Source organism: Aythya fuligula, chromosome 14 (genome assembly GCF_009819795.1).
Source record: "Aythya fuligula isolate bAytFul2 chromosome 14, bAytFul2.pri, whole genome shotgun sequence".
In the NCBI taxonomy this organism is placed as follows: domain Eukaryota; kingdom Metazoa; phylum Chordata; class Aves; order Anseriformes; family Anatidae; genus Aythya; species Aythya fuligula.
The window spans coordinates 7,101,259-7,122,160 of record NC_045572.1 but is presented as its reverse complement, the minus strand read 5'-3'; the positions used below and the strand labels follow the sequence as shown (position 1 = coordinate 7,122,160).

Below are 20,902 nucleotides of genomic sequence, written 5' to 3'. Positions count from 1 at the left end.
CATCAACTCTATCCTGAGAACATCAACTCTACTGCAAGGCAGCGGATTATTGCGATATATTTAGGGATAATAGTCAGCCCTTCCACGCGCTAATCCTCTCTGCTACCAACTCCCTCTGTGGCTTTCATAACCCACCTCAGCTCTGTTACCACTCAGGTTTCCCCTCTGAGAAATAATGTTTAACTTTCACGCATGGAGTGGGTGGATCAGCTTTAATTAAGATTTGCAGAGCGCTTTGTTGATAAGCTCCCTATAAAGCTGGTTATTATTTATTATTAACACAGATATTCTTAGCGCCTGAAATGAATAATGCCACAACACCGGGGATCTTCTGGGAAACAGCCATGTGGAAGGAGACGGCATGTGTTAACAAAGGCTTTGTCAGATTTCTTCGGGCTGCAGCTTGTGAGGCAGCGCGTTCGTAAAGCTCCTGTTCCAAAACAGAAAACAAAAATCAATAAAATTGGAGTTGCTGTGAAACCTTCAGCGTGGCACGGGTTGGCTTGGTGGCACGTGCAGCTGGAGAGCCTCGTTTCTGAAAGGTGCCAGAGCCAGGAACCGGAGCGGGCACGGCTGCGCTCGCGCTGTGTTGCTGTGTGGGTGCCCTTTCAGCAGCGTGAGCAACTCCATTGTATTTTGGGGAAGGGAAGGCTGTTAATTTAGCTCCTAAATGTCACTGCTCTAGTGGTGTAGGAGTGGCCAGATGGAGGGTGCTAAAACAAAATACGGGGCTGGAAAAGCCACCGTGCCCCTGCCCCTGTCCCGGGGCTGGATGAGGGGTGCTCAGGGCCAGATGATGGCAGCAGGCGCTGGCTTAGGGTTGGGGTGCAGGCAGGTTCCTGTAGGGCTGTGGCAGGACCCCTGGCGTGGGTCTCTGTGGGCATCACCCAGTGCCTGCGGTGCCTCCTGTGTTACACCACTGCCTGCTCCTGTCGTGGTGCAGCCCCTCCAGCTCGTGCCTTTGGGAGGAGCGGGACCAGCACCTCCTGTGGGCTTCCAGCTCTGCCCTCCCCGGCCTTGCTGCGTTTGCAATTCCCCGTCTTGTCTTACAGAGCTGTGAATTTTATGCTGTTACAGCCCAGCGCGGTGTTTAGTTCATTGCTGCTGGAGCCGTGGTGCTGCAACGCTGACACGCGTTCTTAGTCTAGTCCCTGATTTTCTTCGGCATTACCTCCTCGAGAGGTTTTCCCCCGTGCTGCATTTGTGCATCTGATCTTTGCTTTGGCTTTCTCCAAAGGTAGTTCTCTGCCTTGTTTTTACTGCTTTTCTTTTTATTGATCTGCGGGAGTTTTTTTTTGAATTTTCCTTCAGTTTATCAATTCTGATCATGACCTCCGGAGCGCTTCTAGCTCTTAACTGCTGGGCACCCTTTCAGGTTGTATAAAAGCACTTTCTCTTTCATTCTGCAGGCCATGAATGGGAAGGATGAATAGACGCAGACCTGGACAGAGCTCCGAGGGCCCCTACGTGACGTTTTCTCCCTTTGCAGCAGGGAATCATTGAAAGCTACCCCTGGGGTGCACGCGTGGGTGAGTTGCTTTCTGTTCCTTCTGCAGCCAGTACTGCGCCTCGTTAGGGCGAGCTCACCTCGTCTCGATTCCTCTGTGTTGCCAAGGAGCGCCTGATGGACACGGGGAAAAGCCTGCTCGAGCTCCCGTGTGCTGGCTGGATGTGTGATGGGCAGCTCTCCAGAGGGGGAATTGTGCCCTGTTTGTGCCCAGCAACCAGCGGGTTGCTGCATTTCCCTCGTAGCTCCGTCCGCAGCGAGTCAGGCTTGGCTGCGTGTGACCGAGGCAGTAAAACCTCAGCTTTCTTCTCCTGCAGTCCTGAGGACGTTCCTTGTGGGGTTACTCCACTCCGGATTAAAACGGACTCGCTCTGGCGTAATTAATTATGGTATTTCTTTTATCCCTCAGTGGTGTCTCCCTGTGGGAGCAGTGCAGGATGCCTCGTTCCAGCAGAGCTCTGCTTGTCACCTCAGTGCAAACTGAGCGGAGGAGGAGGAGTGGCTCTAACTGGTGAAATAGCCTCGATTAGGGGAAATGGCACTGTCCAGACAGAGCTCTAACTGCCCCCGAGCTGTGTCAGCACGGAGCTGCTGTCTTCAGCTTCTTGAAGGTGAAGAGGCTGGTCCTCTTACGAAGTGTGCTTCAGCCCACTCTAACATCTCTCTTTGCACGTCTGTGTAACCGGGGGTTGAAACTTGGGCCCCCAGAAGTCAAGGAGAGCTCAGGGCTCCTCTGCTTTTCATCCCTTCCACCTCCCACGGCCGGGAGCTCGAGGTGCCTGGCCACAGCTGCTGCCTCGGGCTGTGCTTCCTCACCAGCATAAAGGAGAATCTGTGCCCTGCTAGTTCTCGTGTCTGAGCAACAAACTCCATGGCTGGTGTCAGCACCCTGACCAAATTTCAATTCCAGGGAAGAAAATTCAGCCTCCCCAAAGCCCGCCTGTGATTTCGGTTGGATTTGTCCTCATTTCTTGCAGCGGGGGCTCTCTGCTGTAGCTAAACGTCAGCGGAGAGGTTGTGTTCCGCTCCGGATACAGCTGAGTCTTGCTGGTGGATAAATTGCAGCCTGGATCCAGGCTGTAAGCCCTCCGGGCTTCACGGGATGCAAGGAGCTGTGTTTTATCCCAGGTGCGGGTTTGCAGGGAAGTCGGGAGGATTTTCAGTGAGCAGGTGCAAGAGTGCTGGTTACGCTGGCTGTCTGCACAGACTCCCTGCCAAACAACTCAAAGGCCTGCTGCAGAGACTCAGGGAGATGGGAGGGTGGTTCAGGAACCTCGGGGTCACTGGCACGGGGGCAGGACGATGCAGATGTTGGTCTGAAAGAGACACCGAGCCAGGTATACATCTTCGGGCCCTTACAGAAAAGACATTTTTTGTCCTTTTTTTTTTTTTTTTTTTTTTTTTTTTAACAGCTGCCTATTTTGAACCGAAATAGTTGGCTTTAATGAGAGTTTTTAAAGGTTTAACTGTTAATTTTAGAATTTTTATTTCAAGCGGGCTTTCGTGAAATTAACTTTTTCGACGCAGAACGCTTTAATGTCTTCCGTGTTGGTGCTCATTTGCAAGAAATCCATGTGCAATTATTTCTTATGTACCAGTTAAATCTATCAGCCAACAGATGTCAAGTGTAGCAAAAATGCTATAATAATATTATGGTCTAATAATAGTTATAATGATTCTAATTACCTGGCACGGCTTTTGAGAGAGGCAGAGTTGGAAACGAGCGCAAACGAAATGTTTCACCTTGAACTGCAGAAGGAGAAAACGGGCACTCGCCCAGCTCCTTGGGCTGCAGCCCCCTGCCCGTCCTGTCCTCGAACGCTCTGGTTTGAAGGGTGAAACCCTCGTGCCCAGCACGTTCAGGGACGCAGAAGAGCGCTGTAGGGTGAGCAGCTCTCTGGAGGTACCTGACGCATGATGGATTGCGCCTTGCCACAGCTGCTCGTTTTCATTTTGTGATGTGAAGTTGGTGAGGAGGCCGTGGTTCGCAGGGAAGGATCCTTCACGCCAAGGAAGCCCAGGATAGGCTGGAAGTTGACAGCTTTCAATGATTATATGCCAGGCTGAACTTTTTGCCTCTAAATAATAGATTCAGCACGCTGGTAGCTCAGCAGGGCCACCAGGAATTCAGCTGGCGGCTGCTGATCCCCAGCACGGGCAGCAGCTGTGAATCTTTTATCATCTTCCTGTAAAATGGATCCAGGTGTGTCCTCGCAAGGTTTCCTTTTCTCTTTCTTGTGGGCTGATGCTCTCTGCTTCTCAGGAAAGCGAGCATCATGTGCTGGGCAGCTGCAGCCCCCCTTTCCTTGGGGTTGATGCCTGTGGGGGCTCTGCTGCCCTCGTGTTCAGGGTGGTTTGCCTTTGGGCTGGGGCTCGTCTCTGCCCGGTATCGCCGTGGAGATAGGAGCTGCAGGCACAGCCTCTCCCAGGGGGCACGAGGGCTACCCTTGTTTAAGGAAAATGGTTTCTCAGAGTAAATAACTTGTCAAAGAACCCTTGGCATCACCCCAAATGCTGTTGAGGAGAAGACAGACCTCGGGTTTCCTGAAGCCCAAGCTGTGTGGCTCCTGCAGCACTCACTTGCTGCTTTGCTTCACGAGCATCAGGCGGTGCTGCTGTGACCGGTGCTGACTCGTTAACCCACCTGTGCTTTTACCCCGAGAAACCAAAGCTCCCTTTGTTTTTCTGCTCCACGTAACCATCAGCGCTCTGTTTCTCATGCTGCGTGCCACGAGAGTGCTGTCGTGCACCCCTTTCATTTCTGTTGAGATTCCCTCTCCTTGCTGGTCTGAGTCCTCTGGCCGGGTTTCTGAAGGGCACACAGGGCAGGTGCTCGCGTTGCCTTCCTCTCTCTCACTCTTCCCACTCCCTCCCGGTGTTTTCCAGCACTCGCCAGTTTCAGGCCGCCAAGGAGTTCTCGGAGAAGCAGAGTTCCTGCCCCGGGCGTCCTCCCCTGGGACAGAGGCTGTGTGGATTCACCTCCCGTAGGCAGCAGAAACCTGGACGGGGGAAGGAACGGGCCCGGTGTGCCTGCTGAGGACGAGAAGGCACCGGCAGGAGCTCGCCCTGGTGAGCTGGGGAACCTCTCCTGCACACAAAAGAGCACAGGCACCTTCTGGGCTCGTCCGCCTGTGCCAGCACACACCAAACCCTGAACGAGCTCGTGCTGGTCCAGGGCTCAGGGAGGCTGCCCTTCCTGCTCGCCTGGTGGCAGCTATGTGGAGAACCTTCTTGACAAGGTCTGGAGGAACCCTCTGGCACCTCCCTGCCTCATCGCCCCCACATCTCATTGCAGTTTTCATCTGTAAACGTCTCTTTGCCCTCGCTGAACCCCGTGTCTCCATTTCTCTGCGAGAGGATTGTTGAATCTGGGAATGTTTTGGGATGCTGTTTGAAGGACCCGACCTGAAGCCGTGTTTCAGGTACCGTAATGACCCACTAATGTGGGCATATTTCAAAGGCAGGCTGAGCAGTACTGCGGGCTTCATTAAATTGTGTCTTTCAAGTAAGCATCAATAGGTAGACGATAACAAATGGTGGGCAATACAGCCCAAATTCATGCCGTTTCCTTTTCCAAGACTGAAAGTGAAAATGTGTAACCCCTAAAACGTACGTGGCCAGCTCGCAGCTGCAGCCTTGGTGCAGCTCCTTCTGTGGGAGTTTTTCCTTTGTAGAGGGAATTAATTTTCTTCATCTCCTCCTGCCCACAGAATAAACTGTTGCACTATGCAAAACTTCTAGCGGGAGCCGTGAGTGCATTAGATTCTGCCGGAACCTCTGGTCTTAAAAGGTTTTAAAAGCAGAGTTATTGCTTAATGCGTGGTGGCTGCTGGAGAAGTGTCCTTGGCAGGGTTAGCAGCTGACGAGCTGGGTGCGAGGCGCTCGTTCCTTCGGTGGGAAGCAGCCGGCTGGGTACGAGCGAGGTCGGTGTCTCAGCATTGTTGCACCCACATCAGGAACAAGCAAATGGTTTTAGGGCGCTCCTTTCCTTTGCTCCCGACGAGCGGGGAGCAATCAAGTACAAAACGTGTGCAGGGAAGCTTGCGAAGGCTGCACAGCAGCAGCGGGAGGCTGTCGGAAAGCGTAACGGCACTCGCAAGGGTGGCACCTCCACAACTTCTGCAGGGGGAGAGAAATTCGCTGGTGGTGCTGTAAATGAGTCCTTTTGTTTGGGTTTTTGCAGAGCATCGCTTTAGGAGAGAGCGAGATTGCTGTCTGGAGCATCTCTGAGTCCTGGCTGGTGTTCCGGTGGCTAGCGTGGATTTTGTTCTCTTCATTGTTCAGAAAATTTCCCATTGTCTAAGAAGACAATGCGAATTTGCTGAGGAAGTCAGCGCGGGCGCCCTGGAGCTCCTCAGCCGTTTGATTTCTCGCTGAAATCTGCTCGAGTCAGGAATGAGGAAACTTTGCAGAGGAGGACCTGCTGTCCTCTGCTCGGAGACGGGAATTGGAGCCGTGGGGAGGGTTTCTACCTGAGGCCTCGCCTGCCTGCAGGAGCATCTCCAGCAGCAGGAGGGTGGCTGGTAGCAAGCAGCAGTCCTGCCCGAGTAAGGCTGGCAAGAGAGAGCTGTGCAGCTGATGCCGGTCCCTGTGACTGGCGAGAAACCCTGGTACAGATGAAGTGGTGTCTAAATATGCCTTGTCAGGAGGCACCAGATGCTCTTTCAATAAATTCAGGGGAAAAAAATGGCTGCTGAGGTTCGTGCTGGTACCAAGGGGAATGCCCTGTGCCTGCCTGCCTTGTGCTTCCCACGTTCTTTGCTTTAGGCTTGCTGTTTTTTTTTTTTTCCTTTTCTGACTTTTGTCTCTGTGCAGTGTCAGTCCGGGCTCTGTTGCAGGGTTTTGGGGCAGGCAGCCGCTTTTTGGTGAGTGGCAGCAGTGTCTCCTGCATCTCTCATCCTTCCCTTAGATCTCCTGCCTTCCTCCTGTTCCTCCTCACTTTGATACCAGCCAACCCCCTTTGGGGATTAGGGAGCTTTCCATCCAGGAGCCTCAGGCCTCCTGCAGACAAACTTTTCGGGGACCAGCGTTCAATTTCTGCAGCAGGAGAGCTTTTCCTGGCTGCGGACGGTCTCAGGTGAGTGACACCACTCAAAGCCCACTGCCTTTTGGGACACGGGCAGCTGGGGGATGAGTCCTGGCAGGGCCAGTGAAGGGCAGACCCGTGGGGCTGATCCCCCAAACAGGGCCAGAGCTGCACATGGGGCCTGTGAGGGCCTGGGCTGAGGGGAGGGCAGGGTGCAGGGAGCTGTGGTGGTGCTCGGGAGGGAACCCCAAAGGGCTGCAGGCCTGGTTGTTGTGTCATTAATTCAGTCCGTCTGACTGCACTTGCAGTTCGATTCTTTCAAATATTCTCGTCTTATTTACTCGGCTTCTTATTTCCATCTCAGTTGTGTTTATTCTAGTGAAACAGCTTTTTTTTTTTCTTCTTTTTTTTTCCCCTTAAGCATGTTTTATTCAGGGAGCTGGTTTGTCCTGTGCTGGCAGGGGACCCCTGGGGGCTTTGCCAGCACAGCCCTGGTGGGGCTGACATTGCCTGGGCCTCCCGAAAGCAAACCAGCCCTGTGCCTGCTCCTGCCCTCTGCCTTGATTAGCAGCTCCCTTAACCCCACAGGGCCGGAGCAGAGATGATGCTGACCCTTTGTGAGCAGCCAGGGCAGTGCTGCTCACAGGGGAGCAGAGCTGAAATCTCTGCTTTTGTGTGGAAGGTTTCAGGTCCAGGTTTTGGCTTTGTAATTGCGAGGTTACCCCCTCAGAAAGGCATCAGTGCGGTCCCTGGGGCCTCGTGCTGTGGCTGCAGGGAGAGCAGGTAAAGGGCAGGAGGGAGGAAAACACGGGAAGGAGCTGAGGATGAGTGAGGGGGGAGGAAGGAAGCTGACGTGAAGGAGGGGGAGAGGCTGGCTGGGAGAGGAGCAGCGCTCGCTGCAACCCTGATGCTGTCGGGGCTGGTCTGCAAACAGCAGCCTTCGTGGGGGCTCCCTGGGGCATGGTGTGTGCCGTGGGGTGAGGAGCATGAAGCTTCTGGGCTGGGAGGAGCTGCAGCCTGGAGGAGTAGCTTAAAGCCCCGAATCTTTCTAATAACAGATGCTGCTGATGGCTGCCCCAGCCCGAGGCGTGTTAGGGCTGAGAAGCGCTCTGCTCTTCGTGTCGCCTGGGTCTGGCGCCGGCCAGCGAGGTTTCTTGGAGTTTCCTTGGGAGTTTGGCAGCCTTCTGCTTCAGGGGGCACAGTGGGCTCGCCGGAGTTGATCCGAGCTGACACATGGCAAATTGTTTCTGCTGGTGGGCACTGCAGGCGGGCTGTTAGCCGGCAGCCTTGGCTCTGCGGGCAGCGGGGAGGTGCCCTCAGAGCCTGCTCCACAGCAGCAGCAGAGGAGTGCTCTTGTGGGCCGCCTCCCATCCCAGCCTCCTTTTTGCTGGCTGCTAAGTTGTGCTGTTTGCAGAGGTTATTAATGGTGCTCACGTGCTTGAGATGCTCTGTGTGCCTGTCGTTGTGGCGTGCAGGGCACAGCCGGCCTTCCTGGCTGCCACGAAGGACACTCTGTTGGGTTGCTTTGCTTCTGGGCACCCTTTTAACACTGCAGCGAGGAGAGGAATATTACTGTCCTCGGCAGAATTTAGTATCCAGTAGCGTTACCTCAAAAGTACACATCCCCTGTGAGATGCTGTAAATACGTTTTATCTCTTCTATTACCTCTGGTTTCCGGAATATCTCCCCTAAGCATTTTAATCTTGTTTTCCAGGCATGTCTCAGGGTGAGGAATCGCTCCTATTTGCATCTTTGGGAGTAATTACCGTGTTCATTAATTTTGTCTCATCCTTGCTGTCCAGCTATTATCGCTTCCAAGAGAAAAAGCCCCCTGTAAATCTCCTCTGGAACGGGACTGGCTGCTTGCTTACCAGGAGGGCTGTCCGTGCCTGCAGGTCTGGGTGAGAGCATCCCCGAGCCACCCGTGTTGGCTCCTCCAGCACCTCTGGGATGTTCCTGGCCCTTCCGAGCCCGCTGGATTCCTCAGGCTGGCTCCGTGCTCCCGGCCTGCAGGTGACAGGAGGTGGCAGGGCAGGTGGGACCGCTCTGGGTGGTCACAGCACGCAGGGAGCACGGGGGTGAGGCGGGAGGCTGCAGCTCAGGTCTGCCTCCTGAAGCGCCTTGCCTGCAGAGCCCGGCTGCTGTTGTGGATCAGGAATTAGGGAGGACAAGGAGGGAAGCGTCCATCAGCCGGCCCTGTTTTGTCTGGGCACTAAAAGCCAATTGGGAGGATTTTGGAGAAGTGCTGTTTGCTTTGAGCCTTTTTTTCCCTTTAAGTCCAGACCCAAACTGGAGGCCGCTGTAATTATTGTGTCATCCCGTACAGCAGAACAAACATCCGCAGCATTTACTGCATAAATGGCAGGGTCCTTGCCTTGCAGACATCGTGCTGCCTGCCCCCGCTGCTGCAACCCCCCCTACGTGTGGGTGGCCCTGCCGGCAGGGCTCTGGGGGCACCGAGATTTCTCACTGCCTGGTCAGGGTCTGTGCCAACACGTGCCTTGATGTGTGACGTCTGCGGTCACCGGGAGCCACTGCGGAGGCTGTCATTGACACAGCCTTGCTCCGAATGGCAGCCCTGTGTAGAATTTATTTAGGATTTCAGCTGCTCTGAAAGCTTTGGAGAACAATTTGTGCGTCGTGTGATAACTCTGCCTGCACAGGAACTCGTGGAGTTCCCGTGTCCCCACCTGCGAGACGAGGCTGTGGCACTGCCAGAGCACAGAGGAGGCTGCTCAGGACGCTCTCCTGTCAGAGCAGAGAGAAGGGTGCTGCACGTGCCTCTTTCCTCACAGCCTAACAGGTATTTAACAGGTAACGCCTTCCCCGTGCCGAGGAGCCACAGGGGCCCCGCAGCCCTTCAGCGAGGTGCTCAGCATGGCTCTATCTCATCACCTCTGCTGGGATTCCTGAGCCGTGCAGGGGCAGGCTGCCCAATCTGTCCCCGTGTGGCGAGGATTTAAGATTGAGCAGCTCTTGGAAGCCTCGAAGCAGCCTGTTGTGCGCTGACAAGGGGGAGACGGGCGCTGGCGTGGCTTCTCCTTCCCCAGGCAGGTCCCACGCGGCCGCCCTGCAGCTCTTTGAGGAGCCCAGTGGGATCACGGGGACCAGCTCTTTGTGCAGCATCACAGCCCGCCCGTGGGAAGCAGAGCTGCTGGGGAACTCAAACTCGAGGGAAGGAGGGCTCTGAGCCTGGAGTCACTCAGTGGATCAAAGCTCAGCGTGCCGGAGGCTGACGAGGCACATGGCCAGGCTGCCCTGCTGAGGTCACAGCCCAGACGGGTGATCAGGGCTGTCCAGGAGCAGAGCCAAGCCCCGGGGGGATCTGTGCCACCTTCCCGGGTACCAAGGGCTCGGGCTCGGGCCCGTGTCCACCCCAAGAGCCCCCACAGGTGCCCCCGCAGAGTCCCAGTGATTGCTCCAGGCAGGTCCTGAAAGCAGAGCTGAACGGGCTGTGGCAGCTGGAGGCAGCGATAGCTATAATTAAAAGGATGCTGCACTGTCATATTTCTATCTCTTTTTTTTTTTCTCCCTGTGCATTGCTATAAGAAACACCTAAAATAGCTCTCTCTGACAAGAGATTAGAGGAGGGAAGTATTTTTAAGTTGTGGACTCCTTGCAGTCGGTGGCGCTTGGTGTGCAGGCAGTGCTCTTGCTCCTTCCCTGGTTTTTATTACGCTTGAAACAGTGCCCAAGGACAAATGAAGAACGGGGCCTCCTGATCCCAGGCGTGCTGTCAGCACCTGTCTGTAAGCATCTCACAAGCAGAAAGGCGAAAAACCATTCCCCAAAGTAGAGGTGGCAGATGATGAAGTGCAGGAGAGGGGAGGAATTATCTTATCTCTTGGCTTCTCCTCTCTGTGCCGTTAGCTCTGCGCTTGCAGACTTCGGAGCTGTTTGCTACTTTAAATTTCCTTCGGAAAAATAAAAATTGCCTACAACATGCTGCCTGCTGCTGGCCGCCCGTGTCCCTGCTTCAGCCTCAGAGGGTAGCAGCTCCTGTGCCTGGGCAGCACGAGGTGATTTTTAACCTCGGATGGGATGAAAGCCTTGTTCCTCGACAAGAGGTGCCAACTCCAGGGCTCTGGCTCTGCGTGCTGCACCCAGGGCCGAGCGGGAGCCCCTTACGAGCTGCAGGCAGGGCACAGGGCTGCAGGCAAACCCCGCTCAGGCTTCAGGCATCCGGAGCAGAAAGCTGCGCTCTCGCCCTCTGGAGAGCAGCATTTTCCACAAACGCTGAAGTTTCCGAAGGGATTTTAGGAAGTAAAATTAATTAATAGCCTAAGTGATGTTCGATGTTAAACGGCACGCGGTTGTTTGTGTAAACAGTCTTATTTAAGTAACTAATTAGGCTTTGAATAATGCTCCGAAGGCCTGGTTAGGGCTGTCAGTGCTGCTGATGCCTCTGCTGGGAATACCCAAAAGAGGGAGAGGGGCAGCAGCATCCTCCGCTCTCCCTGTGCTCCCCCCGTCGCCTTCAGCAGCGCCAGGAGCAGCCTGGCCCCTGCCAGGCTCCGGGTGCTGTGGTCGGGCAGACAGGGCAAAACCTGTGGGTACAGCTCAACGGGAGGAAAAAGCAGCAACGGGAAGAAAGGTGAGGGCTTGGAGGGGAAATGAAACAGCGAGGAAGCTCTTCGTGTTTCTGTTGTGCTGGCCCTCATCCTCCCTGCACGGCTTCACTCGTGGGACTGTGTAGGATGACCCGGTGAGTGCCAGCAGCAGCCGTCCCTCCGTGGGGCACGGCGTGGCACGGGGCTCATCGCAGCCCCCAGCCCCTCTCGGCTGCCCTGCCATCATCTGCACAAGTCAGGGGCTCAGCCGAGTGCCTGGGCCACGAGTTCCCCTACCAGAGAGAGAAAGCTGCTTACCCAAGTGACCACGTGCCTGATTTGTTGGCTTATTTTTAGCCTTTGGGACTCAAAATCTCTCTCTGTGCCGCGGTCAGACCAAGCTCAGACCTTCTGCTGAAGGTCAGGGCAGGACCTGCTGGCTCGGGGCAGCCTGTGCTGGCATTTATTTGTGTAAACCTAAACGCGTGGCTGCCTCGCTGTGTGGGTTCTCCGTAGGCAGCAGATCTGGGAAGGTGTTCCCACTGCTCCTTCCTCGCGTAGGAGTGCTTTCAACACACCACAGCGCGGTCGTGGTAGGAGTAAATGACGAGGAGCAAGCAAGAAGAATAAATGTTTTCGGAGTAATTTTCTGAGCAATGTCAACAGGATGGCTTGTAGCGCGGCTGCGTGCTGTCCCTGCAGGGCTGGGGGCTGCCAGCAGCAGGGCTCTGCTGTTTGTACCAGCTAAGAGCAGCAGATTTGGGGTCCTTACTGAGACCCTTGTAGCATCTCCGCTGTCCTAGCGAAGGCAGCCCTTGCAGACAGCCCCCTGGGCAGGTTTGCTGCAGACACCAGGTGATCAGCCCTGGCTTCGGGACCAAAGTGAACAGCTGAGCCCGTCTGAGCGCCTGCAACGGGCTGGGATGTAGCGAGCTCATGGAGCACCTGGGGCTCAGCTTCAGGTTCCCTCGGGAAGGTTTTCAGGGGGAGTGAGAAGAAGTCCAGGCCTCGGTGCTGCGATGCCCGGGGCACCCTGTGATGAGGGAGGTTTTGGACCAGCCCCAGCAGTGGTCGTGCAGAGGGAGAGGAGGAGGCTTGGCAGCTCCACGTGGTTCATGCAGCAGCTTGCTCTTCACCTGGCAGCTTCCTCCAGAGTTCCCCACGTTAAACACGCTGCAGGTGGCCGTCTGCAGGTAGGCATGTCCAGAAAGACTTTTTCTCCCTTAGGAGAGCCGTCGGGCTTTTAATACAGGCAAGCTGTGTCCTTGTGGCTCCCATCTCCAGATCCCAGAAATCCCGTGCTTAGTGCCAGAAGCCACGGTGCCGTGTCCGTGCAATTGTCCAGTTGCCAAGGGATGGCACCTTGGGTGATGAATCTCACCTGCTGATGGCTCCCACATCCTCCTGCACCACGTGGGACCTCTCCTTCAGCGGCAGCACCCCCGGACCAGGCTGCAGGAGCTACCCCAAGCTCGAGGTGTAGCTGCTGTGCCAGGCTCGCTGCCTTGGGGCAGCTGCAGGCTCCTGGGAGGCTGTGGGTCTGTGGGAACGGGCTGCTGGCTGCTGGGTCCTCCAGCTGTGCCCCGAGGACCTCATCTACACCATCAACGAGTGACTGAGTAGGTCAGCACAGCGGCCTCACCTGTGAGTAGTGGCTGGTAGCTCCAAGGAGCGCTGTGTGAGAAACCACGGGTTTCTTTGTCGAGTTGGCACGGCTCCTCTTGGTCTGCTGTGCCACGGCAGCCCCGAGGAAAGGAGCGTCTCAACACACGCACGATGCTGGCAAGACGTGCCTTGTGGTCTCTGCCTGTTTGTCCGCAGTCACCTCTCGTACACGGGCTGAATTTCAGGTGCAACCTTCCTCTTTCCTCCCCCTGCCAGCGCAGCTGCACAGCTCCTCAGAAGCAGAGGCACTGCCAGGAGACTGCCAGGTGATCCTGCTCTGCTCTTCAGTGCCGAGTCACCAGAGGTGAGCGCTCGCTGTGGCTCTGGGAGCCCTGTGGCTCAAAGAAAGAGGATTGCTCGCTGCCCTCGCCGGCCCTGCTGACGTGACGTGGTGTTTGCAGCGGGATCCTCTGCCTCGGCACTGGCTGCAGCACCCGCTGTCCTGCGTGCACCTCTACAGCCCCGGTCACACAGCGATGGGTAGAACAATTTTCTGAACTGTTCTGGCAGTCAAACTGGCTTGAACCAAAGAGGCTGTGAGTGCTGGGGCGTCTCGGGGTCACCAGTCCAGCCAAAGCCTGCTTGGGGTGTGTTCGTCAAAGCCTTTCATCGTCTGGTGGCTCTCCAGTGCTGCCTGGTGCTCAGCAAGGGAAGCTTTATGAATAATTCCTGCTCGTAGGCACGCCGAGTGCTGTCGGTGCTTTCGTCCTCACCGGCCATCTCAGCGAAGGCTGCCTGCGTGGGTACCGTGCCTCAACGAGTACATTTTCAGCCAATTTTGCAGGGCTTACAATTCCCACGCCGCTCCCTTGATCCCTAGACGAGAGCAGGGATTAGCTTATTGTTATTGCTTCCTCCTGGCCATAAAACGGAGCAGGGCGAGGGCTGGGGAGCTCGCCGGGCTGTTTGTGTGCTCCGACGGAGCGGCTGCTCGGAATTCAGATGAGGCTTCGGGGAGATTTCTCGGAGCGACACCGTGCGCGCTTTGAGTTAGGACATGAAAGAGCGCTGCGCTCCCGGCAGCAGCAGGCATTAATGAAAGATGGGCCCGGGCCCGGCTCCTTTGAACTGTCACCTCCGAGGACGGCAGCGGCAGTCGCGGGGCTGCGCAGCACTTACTGATGTGCAGCCAGCGAAACCAGGGGAATGTCTCTGCCAACAGGGTGCTGGGGTTTCCGCAGCCGCCGGTGCGAGGGGCTTGTGGGGGCCACGGGGCACGGCAGGGTCATGGCACGAGGGCATCGCTGCTTTGCTGCCGGGAGCTGAGGCTCCTTTGAGCCTGACATTTTGCCCTCCCTCAATTACCTGGCTTTCTTGGACAAAAAAGGGACTGGAAAAAAAGAAAACAACACCCAGCTCCGCGCAAGGGGAACGTGGCTGCAGCCGTCCGTGGGTGCTGTGACCCCAAACCCACATCCTCACGCCAGTGCCAGCGCTCCCCGTGCAGCTGGGGTTACGGTTGCCGTTCCTGCTGCCTCACACCCCGCAGGTCGCTTCCCGAGCTGCTGTGTGAGTGCAGCTCTCCATTCGGGGGCCTCTCGCGCCGTCTGTGTGCGTCTGCCTCGTAACGAGATGCCAGCCTGCACGGGCGTCTCTCCAGGAGCTTCAAACCCCCGTGCTTCACATGTTAGCTCCTCCTGCCTACCTGGGGCCCAGGCAAACTGCTAATTGTTGTGCAGATGTCATGTTCCAGGCAGGCATGAGGTTGTAGGCTTTAAAGAGGCTGTGCTGTCACTTGCTACCAGCCTCCTCGGTACACGTGAGCTCTATTTTTATGGAGTGCGCGCTTCCTTTCAGCCACTGCTTTGTTGAATTTCTTTTTCTTCTCTTCTCTTTTTGTTTCCAGGCTCGCAGGTAAAGTTTTGGGGATATGTCTATTTTTTGCTATCCCAGTTTTCCCACTTATTTTGGCTAAAAGAGACCAACCTCTCGCCTGTGTAAAAAATGAGTTGTTTCTTCCTGGATGAGTTGCAGGGGACTGTTTGTCTCGGTCAGTCCGAGCGGGAGGCCGGGGCTGGCGTTACCCAGAGGGGCTTGCAGACCTGCTGGAGTCTGAGCCCATGGGTGTCCAGCTCAGCAGCCTGGCTGTCAGGCTGTGGCCCTGTGTTTGGCAGTGTCCTGAGAGAGAAGTGGGGACTCTGGCTGCAGGTTGGTTTGGGCCGGGAGCTGTGGCACAGCTGTGTGCAGGTGTCGGTGTCACTGCTGAGCCTCTTCTGCTCGCTCTGATTTTGGGGAGAGGGCAGGAGGTGGGCTCCGTGCTCACCGTGCCCTGCTGGCAGGACCAGGCTCGCTCCCCTCCGGGCAGCGGTGAAGCGGCGCTGGGCTGGTGAGCCTTGGAGCTGTTGGTGCCGGGGTTGTCAGCTCTGCTGCAGGGCTCTGAGCCCGAGCTTGCTGCCTGGAGATGGAGGATGAGCCTAGGGGCCTGCCTGGGGTCTGGCTGAAGAAAACGCTGGTGGACTTGGCAGCAGATATCGTGGCAGTTCCGCTTACAGCAGGTTTTCTGTTGCGTGGCAGTAGAAGGTGGTTGCGTGAAGGAAGGACAAAGCCTGCGGTGTGACGGGCCGTCCTGATGGACACCAGGGGAGGAAAGATTTCTGGGGCTCGGCGTGGATGGGAGGAAATTCTTTAAAACCTGGCTAGGAGTAGGAGCAGACTTGATGGAGGGATGAGTAATGAAGGAGTGTTTGAACGGAACTAATCAGTCCCATCTTCTTTCAAAAGACCTCATTTAGTTTAATTTAGCAGCGTGTAAATTTAGAGCCAATCAAAGGAAATACTTCTCCAGCCTGCGTGCTGGCAGGCAGCTCGGCTCCTACCCCGGCGCGAGAAGCGAGCCCAACGCCGCCGGTGGCTGAAAGCCTCGTGCTGGGGGTCAGGGCGAGCGTGGTCACACACGGAGCGGGTGAAGACCCCCCCAGCTCCCTGCTAAGGTGGCTGCTGGCCCCAGGAGCAGGGCTGTGCCTTCCTTTTCCCCCCCCCTGTGTATTCCCAACGTGTGCTCGGGGGTACCGAGGGCCACGCCGTGCTCCTCTGCCAGCCGGGCAGGCGGGGGAAGGCTCGTGCTGCAGAGCTGCCGAGGAAATCTTGTTCACCTCTGCAAAATGGTGTTTTCCTCCAGCAAAGCGTTTAGATAAATGCCCGATAGTTTGATGGCTTGTGGTTTTGTTTAATTTGAATTAATACAGCTATTTTTTGTGCTCTCAACGAGGCGCACACATGGAAAACTGTGGCAGGAGAACAACCAAATTTTGTTTTTTCCCCGAAATTATCCATGCAAGCGGCACAAGGATTTTCAACGAGTTGCTGGTTTCTTCACATTTTCTAGGAGATGTATAAGCACCTGCAGGGTCAGTATAGACTACTCTGTCATTACCTGTTATAAACTCCATTAGCAGTAAATTTGGCACCTCTTGCTGTCGTTGTGCCCCCCCGAGGAGACCTGTGAGCTAACACCTAGAGGTGTTCTGCGCCTTGCTGTCTCACACCCCTGAACCTATGCTGTGCTGAAAAATGGTGTATAAAGAATGCCGAAACGTGTGAAATGTTGTACTAAAATATTCTTGGTTTCGTTCTCCTTTGCTTTGCAGGCCGGTGGCGATGTCTCCCTGGGCTGGCCGCCCCCCCGCTGGTGCCAAGGTCAGCCTGCTGGTCTTGCTGCTTTCTGTGGTGTGCTCCCGGACAGGCCGAAGCGAGAGAGCTCCCGTAAGTGTCAGCGCCCTGGCTGCAGGGGGTTGTTCAGGGGCTTGCCTCTCCCGTGGGGTGACAGCCCCCTGGTCCCGCTGTCACCCCACGCGGGATGGTGCCGCAGCTGGTCAGTCCCCTCTTCCCTCCTCAACAGTCAGTCTTCAGCACCACAATTTCAGAAGGACTTCTTTCTGAAGGCCTCAACCCCAGGAAATCCAGAAAACGCTCAGTCGAGAGGGTTTATAAAGGGAACAATGCGACTCAGGCAGCTCTTGTGTGCTGGGTGGCCCTCTTTCTATTTGGAGCTGTCATACATCCCCCGTGCCAAGATGATGAGGTCTAGTGGCAAGAGGAGGTGGCCTCGATTGTGCTTCTCGCTGTGTCTCTGTTGAGTCACCGCAAGTGAGTCAGGTTTAGAGGAGCTCCCTCTCAGGCCCTTGTGTCTCCCTTGGATTTTGCTACTTGTGGTGTTATTTGGAAGGGGAGTGCCTCCCTTCTGGCAGCTGGCCCCGGCCTGGCAGGCAGCCTGACCTGGGAGATCAGGTGTCTGGTCAATGCAGTGGGCAGTGCACTCGCAGATCACCTTTCCCTGCACGCCTTCTGCATTGGCTCTGTGGTGGCCACGCCGCTGCAAACAGGCTGCAGGTTGTCTCAGCTGGCCCTGCTGAGGTTTCTCAGCTTGCTGTAGCGGATTTCAGGCTGAAGGAGCAAGAAGTTCTGCCTGCAAGGAAATTTCCATTGATCTTTAGAAAACATCTTTCCCTTCACTGTTTTAATTGTGAAAACAAACCAAAAAATGATTCTGCTTACTGATGCAATTTGTTGCTCTGCGTAAATGAAGAATTGCTTGGGTGCTGGTGCCTTTTGTCACCGCCCAGGAGGTGCTAATGACAGCAGGGTATTGCAGAGCAGCCGTGGGCCAAGCAGCAGCAGTAACAGTGAAATGAGCCAAGTCACATCCTTGCACCCGTCCAGACGCTTAGACCACAGCTCTTCCCTTGAGCAGAGGCTGTAAACATCAGCTATCTCCATTAAGTGTTTCAACAGATACAACAGTTGCAGGCCTGTTGGTAAATTTACAATGGACTGTATCGTGAAGTCCCTCATGGATGATAATATAGCAGCACAAATAAGCTAAGTAATAACTGCCCTCACTCATTTATTTTAGTCCTGTTGAGTCGCGGCTCAGAAAATGTTAACATTGATTTTCATCAGCAGAACCCGGCTTTTTATGTTTATGATTGTTACTGAGCTTTAACCATTTGTCATAATTTTAACAATTTCGAGCCTCTAATGCACTAAGTGGAAGTAGAAGTTAAGCTTTGCTTTTCCAGGGTATTTCTGAAATTTCAATCCCTGTTGACAGACAGAATAAAAACATTGTATAGATTTGTCAACCATCTTAATGTGTTACCCCTGTCACGGCTAATTGTATGTGTTTTGCTCAGGCTGATGTTTCTCCTGCTCAGAAACACTCTCCTAGACTGGATAATAGATATTTATATGCAAAGCATCCAGATTCTGCCAGTAAATATGCACACATTTTTTCCAAGAAGTGGAAGAAGTGAAGGCAGAGCATGGCCTGAAATTTCCATTTAACCTCTTAATTGACTTCTTTTTTTTCCCCCCGTGGAAACATTCTGAGGATTGATATCACACTTCATGAAGTGAGCTGCAACTCTTATTCTAATTGCCAACAATTAGGAATCATCTTTCCCTGTAGGCTGTTTTGGGGAAATTATTCAGTGGTGTCGTTCTTGGCAATATCAGCAGCTGATAATGCTCCCTGCAACGGAGACGGAGCTATCTGGATGATTAGCCTGGGCTGCCTTATCTGTTCCTGTGAAAACCAGAATAGCAAAGCCCTGCTTCCCAAACACTTTCCAGCCTGCTATGAGATAGTGCGAGCCTGGTACTTACTATGTGCTCCTAATAATTCTGTCTGTTGAAGTTTTCATTGATTCCCACCACTCCCTAGGGAGGCTTTCCAGTGAGTAGTGAGGTTTCCCTAGGGGCAAGCATCTTTTTTTCCTGCTTTTCATGCCTGTTTCTCCCTTTGTGCAATGCCATGCCACTCGTGCTAACTGTTCTGCACCTCTGCATTCGCGTGCACCAGCTGCAAGGTGAGTGGTGAGGAGATCGCTGCCTCCTTGTTTCACAGGACCTGTAGGGCACTGGCACGCATGAAGGAGAAGATGCTCACATTTTTATCATGTGGGCAATTGGGTGTGTTTTCCCTGTGTCCTATTTTGGAAATCGCCGAACTATTTCAGCTGAAATCTTCTCCAAGCCTGAAATAAATGCATTTAAAAAGAAGAAAAAAAAATCAACAACAAAAAAAACACAACACTTGAGGCGTTCTACTAGTGTGGAAAATTTCAGCTGAAAAAGTTAAAAGTTTGACATATTTTTAGGCAAGGGAAAACAGGGTCTTGGAGTGTTACACAACCCTAGTCACGGTCAGGGCTCCTTGCTCTGACTCTGAGATAGGTGAGGCTCTGCAAAAGCCTGTTTTAAGCCTGCAGCCTGCACTGGAATAGGAAATAAGCTGTGTTGCTTTGTTCAGCACAAATGTCATGCTAGTTATGCATGTTTAACCTTTAATATACTCTAAATCTAAATTTAACCATGTGGAAAGAATCTCGGATGTCAAAAAAAAAAAATCTGCTGGTGAGGGAAAAATTTTGTATTCTCAGCCGGCACTAAATTACCCAGATGCAATTGCTAATGAGCTGAATCTCTTCTGTCCAAAAGGAATTTGCCCTTACAAAAATAGAAGAGAGCGACATAAAAGATGACAGCGGGAAGGAGCCAATAGCAGATGATGATGCTGATCCCGAAGACCTGGAAGTGTTTTACCCCACGCATCAATGGCAAACTCTCCGTCCAGGTAACGTGCTGCTGCCTAATGACAGTGTCCCTCCGAAACCCCATCCGGCACCGCCGGCAGAAGCCTTGCAGCAAACTAAAAATACCTGTTTGTTCCCATGACAATGTGTTCTTCTGCTGCTGCTCAGACAAAGAGGTACAGACCCAATGACCCAGTACAGAGAGAAGCCACTGTCACCAAACCCACCAGCAACAGGAGTGGCTGCTAAAGTGCCTTCGGTTCACCAGGGCAGGTCGAGCGGGCTGCCAGTCAAATTGTAGGTGGTGATGTGTCTCTGTCACTAGCTCCAAAGCCCTTTCTCTCTTTGTGTGCTTGTCAGGGGACAGATTTCATAACGTTTATTGGCACGCAATATCTCAGGTCTGCTGTGCTCCACTGTGGATTGATGAAATGCTGCTCAGTGGCAATCTGATTAAGAATTGTCACTGTAACACTACACAGCTTCTTAACAATGGGTTTTCTGTTCCTTAGCTGTATGAAATCCAGCTTTTATCCCTCAAACCTTAACCCATACATCCCACAAAAAAAAAACTCTTCCCTTATTTTGGGTTGATATCTTTTATTAGACTTGTATGGGACACGTATGGTGAGAAGCCACCAGCTGAGCAAGCTGCTTGACTGCAAAAACACATATTCTGGGCAAGGCTCTGAAGAGGGAGAGGCCTTTTAAACACACACAGATGCGTGTGCACACACATTTCAGTAATTAGGATGATCAGTAAGCCTGCCTTTGTGGTTCTGGACGAGGTGTTTAATCCACTTGTGCTTTGGTGTCCTCGTGTATGCGTGGCTGTAATACCTTTGCACCTCAGAAGAGTGAACTAAGTAGTAATTAATTTTTATAAAGTGCTCTGAATTTCAAAGAGCTCTATCCAGTGCTCGGTGTTATTATCGAAAGAATAAATATGGGATCCATTTGTCTTGAAATTTCTGCCAGATAGAGCAAAATGACTTTTTCAAATGCAAATCTTTCTATAACATAACTGTCTAGCAAAAGGCCCTAAATTTCACAAAGCTGCAGTATACACTTACATTTCATTTTCCTACTATTATGTATGGAAGGCGTGCGGTGTCCCTACTCAGTATGCAGACTGGCAGATCCCCACCACCCTTGCTGGAGCAGAATATGGATATATTTGCAGTTATTATAAATGTCATTGCCATTTTTGTTCCGAAGTACCTTCTCCATTGTTTGGGTGTTTTGTTCCACTTTATTTCTGTAGCAGTTCCACATTAGGTACGTGCAGTAAGGGACTTATGGAAGTGGGGAGCTTGTCAACATTCACAGGGTGCTGTAAGGGAAGAATTTCAATGACTGCTGTAGGAGGCTTACCTGGGGGCCTGCCTCATTGTCTAGTCGTGGCAGGTCCTCGTTACAGGTGCTCGTGCAGGCTTTGGTTCAAAACATCTGGGAAAAAGGAGTCTTCCTTGGCTTCCCCTCCCGCCGGCCTCTTTTTTTGTCTCCTGCAGGTTTCACTGGGGTGAAATCCTGTGTGTGGCTGCGTGACTCGCATAGGTAGCACGTGTGTTTGGGTCATTTAACAGGAACACAGGTTGGCAGCACAACAGGTCTGGTGGTT

The 20,902-nt window shown here is 53.7% G+C and overlaps 1 protein-coding gene across 1 annotated transcript in view; it reads left to right on the top strand.

Moving 5' to 3' along the window:
• Nucleotides 1–507: 507 nt before the first annotated feature.
• The window catches only part of SIL1 (SIL1 nucleotide exchange factor), an 82,855-nt gene continuing 62,460 nt past the window's right edge, over nt 508–20,902 (top strand). The window contains exons 1-4 of the mRNA XM_032196862.1: nt 508–542; nt 1,410–1,529; nt 16,336–16,450; nt 19,187–19,322. Coding sequence (XP_032052753.1) covers nt 16,346–16,450; nt 19,187–19,322 — 241 coding nt within the window. The 5' untranslated portion in view covers nt 508–542; nt 1,410–1,529; nt 16,336–16,345. The remainder of the gene's footprint in view (nt 543–1,409; nt 1,530–16,335; nt 16,451–19,186; nt 19,323–20,902) is intronic.